The 8,262-nt window shown below is 35.9% G+C and overlaps 1 protein-coding gene across 1 annotated transcript in view; it reads left to right on the plus strand.

The window, feature by feature from the left end:
- Window positions 1-2,816, plus strand: part of LOC107658661 (protein FAM163B-like) — a 35,838-nt gene extending 33,022 nt beyond the window's left edge. Inside the window, exon 3 of the mRNA XM_016447303.1 lies at window positions 1,104-2,816. Coding sequence (XP_016302789.1) covers window positions 1,104-1,556 — 453 coding nt within the window. The 3' untranslated portion in view covers window positions 1,557-2,816. The remainder of the gene's footprint in view (window positions 1-1,103) is intronic.
- Window positions 2,817-8,262: the final 5,446 nt, after the last annotated feature.

Consider the following 8,262-nt stretch of genomic DNA (forward strand, 5'->3'; position numbering starts at 1 on the left):
TTAAAGTACCAAAGCACAATGCTTATTGCGATATATTGGATGGGAAGTGCCCTTCAGTGTTCCGTCCATTACCTGAAAACAGGCTAGAATAATCGATTATTGGGATTTAAAAATCGATATCGTTCCGTAAAAATGAGAATCGATTAATATTGAGATATCGATATTTTTTACCCAGCCCTAATTAAAACTTGCCTCACACAGCTCCGGGGGGTGCAAAAAGGCCTCCTGTAGCGAATCGATGCGTTTTTGTAAGAAAATATCCCCTCAGTTTGTACTTCTAATTCATGACCGGCGTTCTGTTTTGTTCTCTCTCCACGTTCGTCACTAATCACGCAACGCCGACATCCTACGTCATCCGCCGGAACGGCTTCCGCATACCACAGTTAGATAAAGTGAGAGAAAAGTGTTTATTATGTTTGAAATATGGATATTTTTCTTACAAAAATGGATGGATTCGCTACAAGAGGCCTTTATTCACCTCCCGGAGCCGTGTGAGGCACTTTTTACAATGAATGCGCGCACTTTATTTGATGTCTTTTGGACTGTTGAACAGAAACACCCACCCACTGCAATGATAACGCTTGGAATAGCCAGGACAATTTTTAATATAACTCTGATTGTATTTGTCTGAAAGAAGAAAGTCATATACAGTACACCTAGGATGCCTTGAGGGTGAGTAAAGCTAATTTTCATTTTTGGGTGAACTAACCCTTTAATGCCAAAAGACGGTTTGCACTGATGCAAGCTGTTGGTACATCTGGCCCTAAGTTACTTGGTAACACTTTATTTTAAGAACCAGTTCTCACTATTAACTAGTTGCTTATTAGCACACACACTTCTAGCATATTGGCTGTTTATTAGTATTTATAAAGCATGTGTTAATGCCTTACTCTGCATGACCATATTTTAGATCCCTTAATCCACCCCCATACCTAAACTTAACAACTATCTTACTAACTATTGATAGGCAGCAAATTAGGAGTTTATTGAGGCAAAAGTTGTAGTTAGTTAACAGTAAGAACTGGTCCTCAAACTAAGTGTGTTCAGTTATTATGTATATTTAAAATGCTAAGCTGACGCAGTCTCTCTTTACACCCCTCTAGTACTATTGTTGTAAGAAGGAGGAGTCGGAGTCAGAGGAGGAGGAGCCTGACTTCGCCGTCACGTCTCGTATGCCGCCGGTGCATTCAAACCACAACATCCTGGCGGCCACTGTCCCAACGGCAACCACTCCCAATGGGCCTGCCCTCTTCACGCCCCCGCAGACACGAAAACTGACGCGTTCACAGACGTACTGTCCGTCCTGTACGCATTACGACCTGCCGTTTTACCTGCAGCAGCCAGACGGCCTGCGAAATGGCGGCGAACGCATTAGCTACCGTAGCGTGCATCAACAGGATTTGGGGCTGCCCGCTCCACTGCCTGCCCCGTTGCCCACCCCGCTGCCCACCCAGCTGCCGATGCCGCTGCCTAACTACCACAAACTAAACCTCAGCCGCTCGGTCACCATGAGGGAGATGTTCACGCGAAGCTGCAGCATTAGCACTGATGTGTAGCCAGCCAGAATTATATAATGCTAAATGCTAATGGCTAACTGCAACAACGCAGGCAACAGACTCAATTCTAACTGAAAGACATAATTCAGCATTTCATAAAGCTGTAGTGCTTGCCTGCGTAAAAAACAATGTCAACAATGTCCTCTGGAAACTCCCAGAGTGCCGAGCTTTTAGGAAGACGGCCCAGTGTGTTTGTTCGTAACTGGAAACTATAAAGGCAAAAATGGGGTGAGAGCAAACATTTGGAGACCCTCTCCCTCCCTCTGCGCATCTAGTTCACTCCTGAATCCCTTGTTTTGTGTTTTCGGTAATTGGAAAGAGGATTCAGAAAATAAAGCTAAAGTTTTTATGCTTTCCTTACATTTTTTTCAAAAGACACACCAATACACGGAAACAATACAACGTCTTGAATTTTTTAATATACGGTCTGAATTGAAAGTTTTCAATTGTTCATGTAGCTCGAGACATTTAGCTGAACAATAACTGATATAACCACCGACTTTGTTTTAACAAACCAACACATATAGTACAACTTACGAAAAGCCCTAAGTGGGCTGCAATAAAACTGTTGGGTCAAAATGATGTAAGCGTTTGATTATGAGGTAACATATGGGATGAGAGGCATTATTTTTTACTGAAATATTATTGAGTTACTGTATACGATTCTAAATATTAATAGATGTTTTCACAATTTGCAAACTGTTTGTTCTGTTTTGGATGTTTAAATAATTTGTTCTTCTTTATTCACATTTCTCCTATCTAAAAAGGTACAGGATTTTGTTTCACCTGCATTAACGGTATAAAGATTTCCACAAACCTGGATGTGAGATGGATATAAGGGCCGTGGATTCTTGATTTCAAGGGCTACATTTGCTCTTTCTAAACGCTGCTTGTTGGACTATGAACAGAACATCTTCTGCCAGAAGGGTTTTTCTATCTCGCTCTTTCTCTCTGCTGTTCATGCTTACAGAGGTGACAGTTAGCCTATTTCCTGCATTGTTGATGTGAAAACAAGTGGGGCGTTGCACCAACTTTCTTCTTTTTAATAATGACAGTAATTATCAAGAATATTTGTTCTGTTTCTAGCCTGTTTGACAGTGATATTCTTCTCTCGCTGGGTGTGTAGCCGCACACTACAGTCCTGCAGGTGACTGACTTCTGTGATCACCATGTGGTTGTGTTGTGATTTCAGATTTCTCTCCTAGCTCTTTCTCTCATCAGAGCCCGTTTAAATCTCATGCTCTCTCTCATGTGCGCACATACACGTTTCAGTGCCTGTTAATATCAACTGTATTATTTTTATTAGTGTTACTATTATTATTATTTCTGAATAGTTTTTGCATCACTGCTTTATCGCAGTATTTTTGTTTTAGTCATAGATCAATAATATTGTTTCATGTTCTAAAGTGATGCCGAAATGGTCCTGTAATTGAAAATACAATTAAGAATACAATGTGGATAATAAATTGGTTGAAAACGTTTTGCCATGTGTTGAAATTGAATACAAATTTAAAACCTACATTATTTGATATTTTCGATTCAACATTTTGGTTTCTTTTCCAATTCCAAGATATGTCTAGTCAAGTACTTGTAATATAGCACAGTATCAAAGTGAGCAGGTTCAGTATTTTAGATATCCTGTATCTGATGATACATTCAGAACACTGAGCACCTTATATGAATAGAATCAGATTAATTGTGAATTTGAATGTCAACATTTTCCATTACATTTGTGGTTGGGAAGGTGACCTTTCCTCAACTCTTGCCTCAAATTTTTTCCTTGACAAATTGTATATATCATGCAATAAGTCACATTTTAGATGGCTGAGCATTACTTTTATAACATTTGCCATCAGCATCACACACTAAGACCTTAAGGTAAGCAACAGGAACATTAATTAACATGAATTAGCACAAACTTTATGCTACACTGAGTTGATCTTTAGCAAATCTGATATTAATTTTAGTGCCAACACTTCACAATACGATTCAGTTTGTTAACATTAGTTAATGGATTGGATATCATGAACTAAGAGTGAGCAACTAGTTTTACATAATTTATTTGTCTAGGTTAATGTTAAAAAATTATAGTCATCAGTTTGTATTGTTCATGTTAGTTTGTACAATGTATATAAGTATATATAATATATACTTGACCTGTTAAAATGTATTAGTAAATGTAAAAAGTTAAACTAACGTAGATTAAAGGAATAGTTCACCCCAAAATTCAAATTTGCTTAAACTTTACTCACCCTCAGATCATCCAAGTTTGTTTCTTCATTAGATTTGAAGAAATGTAGCATTACATCACTTGCTCACCAGTGGATGCTCTGCAGTGAATGGGGGGCGGCAGAGTTTTTATCAGCTGTTTGGACTCTCATTCTGACGGCACCCATTCACTGCAGAGGATCCATTACAGTCTATATAAATCTGTAACTATATAAAAATGATATTTATCCGTTTGTATTGTTTATTTTTAACTCGTGTTAGTTTGTGATGTAATGCTTCATTTCTCCAAATCTGTTCTGATGAAGAAACAAACTCATCTACTTCCTGGATGGCCTGAGCATGAGTATATTTTCAGCAAATGTTCATTTTATGTTGAACTATTCCTTTAAGAAATGCTGTAAAAGTATTGGCCATTATTAGTTCAAAATACTTTTTTCAGTTTCTCTGTATTTTATTGCTTAATATCCATGCAACAGTTATTTAGGTGATCTATTTTTGCTTTCATTTTGCGGCAGAGCAGTCCAGTGTAGAAACTGTGGTTGAGTATGTTCTGGATGAGCACTCTGTCAGATTGGACTGAGAGTATCTGATAACATCAATCCACTGTCTTGTGGGTTCACTGTGCTTCAGATCTGGCTGGAGCACTCAAAAACTTTCAGATGCCAAAGTCACTGCAGTAGTATCTGTCTTGTAGGATGCAGTTTAGACAGACGTGTGTATTTCTAAATCATGTCTAATCAAGTAAATGTGGCACTAATCACGTTCTAGAGACAATTCAGTGATAATGGAGAGGTTAATTTTGAGAGCTAAACTTTGCTGTGTCATAGTGAAGAGTCTGAATACTAACACTAAACTGAATATAATTACTAGAATATTTATGTGATTATATTATTCATTTTCATGTTAGTAATCAGATTTGTGTTGTTCAGATTCAAAAGATATAATATAATATTTTATATTTATAAATACTGATAAAATAAATATTTATATTTATAAATATACAAATATTATATTATATTCATTATATTAATAGTTAACTAGATGAGTTCAGTTTAAAACAAACTTTTAATTTGGCTTGAGAAAACCTAGAAGCAGTTTAGCAGATTAGATAGATGTTGATAGCATGTTGCTAGCATGATTAAGCACATTGCTAACATGATTTAACATGTGGCTAGTATATTTTTAACATGATTAACATGTTTTTAACACAACTAGCATGTTGTTAGCATGTGTCTAGCATAATTAGCCTGTTTTGCTGACACGATTAGCATATTGTTAGCATGTTGTTAGCCTGTTTCTAGCAGCATGATTAGCATATTGTTAGCATGCATGATTAGCATGCTGCTAGCATGTTTTAACATAATTAACATGTTGCTTGCAGCATGTTTCTAGCACGATTAGCATGTTGCTAGCATGTTTTAACATGATGATGTTGCTAGAATGTTTCTAGCATGATTCCCATGTTGTTAGCATGATTAGTATGTTGTTAGCATGTTTCTAGCATGATTAGCATGTTTGCTAGCATGATGAATACGTTGTTAGCATGTTTAGCATGATTAACATGCCGTTAGCATGTTAATATCATGTTTCTAGTATGATTAGCATGTTGTCCTATATAGGATAGTCATTAAGCTTTGCTAGTGATAGACAGCTTAAACACTGTATAAGTCTTACTGTACAGAAGATTCAACCCCCTCAATGAAAGTTTATGGGACTTTTCGTAGTTTCGATCGACGGTTTAACGAAAATCATAAGTCCAGTCAGTTAGAAAATATATAGCAAAGTCTGAAGGTCTGACCTGATTTGTTGGTTGTAGCTTGAAAATTCTGCCCAAATTTGGTCTCAGAAGAAGAAGAATAAGTTAAAAAGTAGATCAGTAAGTTGGCTTTCTCAAACCAACTTAATTAATAATAATAATAATCACACAAAAGTTTGGAAAAAATTAAGCAGTGTAAATACGTCATAAAGACACTGTATTAATAACACATACATCATTTATATTATAACAGTGTGTATGTGTTTAGATTGGTTAAAACTCAGATGTGAATTTTCAATAAAGTGAAGGAGTTTTTTTCCTGTGCTGAATTATGTAAGGCCATAATGTTTCCCAGCATGCAGCTGTGCTGGCCGGCCCACTAGAGGAGTATTGATGTTTTATGACATGCTTTGAATTACCTCTCTGCGAGATGAACCTCGTTCTCTCTGTCAGTGATCTCTCTGCATTCCCTCGGTCTGCTTACAGAGCCGGCGTAGAGAGCTCGTGTCAGACGCGTGTTTTACAGCCACTGACTCAAGGGAAGAGGTGGGCGACTGGATGAATTACAAACATGATGAAATGCAAATAAACATGCAAATGTGTGTCCACATCTATAACTTTTCCATACTGGACTGGACTGGATTCTGCCTGAGAAGAGTGCTGAAGGCAATCAAGATATATTTGTGATGGTTTAAAATTAAGTCACATTGTGATTAGTATGGAGCCATGCACATGACATGCAAAAAAAAAACAAGCATGGCTTATTCATTTGTAGCCATGTTTTATTAATTTGTTTCCTTATTTTAGTGAAATTGTGGCCATATTTTACTAATTAATTTGGTCAACAAGTTAATAAAATAAAACATGGTCACAATTTAATAAGTTTTGGTTATTGAATTCATGTCATGTGTGGAGCTCAGGAAGTTGAGTAAGTAATGTTGTGAACATTGTTTGTCAGACTCAGATGCTATTGGGGGAGGGACATTCTTATTTGAGAGCATTTGATTGGACAAAAATCTATATAGTGCAGGATGAGTCATGAATATAATTGATCCATTTTCTCAACAGTGAAAGATGACTGTGGTATGTGGGAAAAGTGCATTTGGTCAACCTTTAGGTATAAAGTAGAATACAAATGACCTAATTTAGCACACAATTGTTCTTATTTCATCTTTAACATGTTTTATATTTGGACAGTCTTTAGAAACGGTCATTAGACTAGTTTAGAGTTTTAAGGAATAGTTCACCCAAAAATGAAAATTTGAATGTCGCTTGTTTTATGCTTTATTTCTTGCATAAATCTATTTCAGAGCCAATACATAAATATTGAGATTCACAGTAATATTGTCAAGAGGTTCTTTGATCAGCATTTCATTCTAAGATTGTTACAGAACCTTTTAAAGAAATGCAGTCATTCTCTCTGCATTAACTTGCTTTTGTTTCAGACACTACAAATTAAATACCACCGCAGGTCAAGAGTGAATACAGCTAAAACAAGGCAGCACTTACTGGCATAAAAATTATAATTAAACTTTATTTGGAGTACTTCTTGTGTACAATGCACATTTCTTAATATTTAACCTAAAATGTCTTTTAATGTAACTTGATGAGAATTGTATGATTGTCTTTAAATGCAAGATATTTACAGTGTACCTGAAGTAAACTTCCACTTTAGCACAATCAAATATGCTTCAGTATATCTTTAGTTGGACTACTTCCACACAATTAAAGTGCATTAAGTTCAAAATTAGTTGTTCCAAATTAGCAGACTTTATATACCAGTTTAGTATACTAAAAGTACAATTGCAGGGTATTTTAATTATGGACATAAATAATATGTAAATGTATTTGTAGCATACTTAGCATGAAATAAATGTATTTCAAATACATTTTAGTATATAAAAAAACCGCCCTTCCTGCTGGTCTAAGCTGGTCTTGTCAGCAGGTTTTCTGCAGAAGCAAACAGACGCAATCATGCAAATAAAATGTATTATTTGTTTGGCGTGAGAAGTGAAGAGCCACTGCAGGCTTGCTGTTTAAATCTGGAGGAAGAGAGGAGGATTTTTCATCCTACCCTCTCACTCACTCTCCCCCAGCTCTTTGTATAGACAGAGAATAAATAAACATGGCTCAGGAGTGCTGGCCGAATGGACTAATTTGTCCTTTTCCTTTTATTTATTTATTTACAGCCTTCTTCCTTTGACACTGCTCATTCAACCACAGGCAGACGGCTCCTGAAATGGCCATAAGCTCGCAGGATTTTGAACAGATATTACATAGATGTGTCCAGTGAACGCTGACTCAGTTTGTCTCAAACAGCCGTGAGCAAGATCAATCTGCAGCACACAGTAAAGGTAAGTATTTTGCTTAGTTGCATATGGCTTACATCAGAAACCATACATCATACAAGTTACATCATAAATTAGCATTGGGAAATTTATATAAAAACACTCCATATTTTGTTAGTTGTTTTCCTTGATTCATAAATGAATAAAGATGAAAACACTTTGTAAATAATTATTTTAATTCAGTTCAATGAGCAAATCTCACAAAAACAAGTCCTACATTTATGGCCAAATTCAAAAGGGGGAAAAAACTGTGACTAAAATATTGTTTATTATAAATTATAAATGATATTTATTATTCATTAATGAAATTATATTCTATATGAATATGTGTAATATATTAATCATGTATTAATACAATTATAATTAAGATTTT

Source organism: Sinocyclocheilus anshuiensis, unplaced genomic scaffold (genome assembly GCF_001515605.1).
Source record: "Sinocyclocheilus anshuiensis isolate Anshui unplaced genomic scaffold, SAMN03320099.WGS_v1.1 scaffold567, whole genome shotgun sequence".
NCBI classification, from domain to species: Eukaryota; Metazoa; Chordata; class Actinopteri; order Cypriniformes; family Cyprinidae; genus Sinocyclocheilus; species Sinocyclocheilus anshuiensis.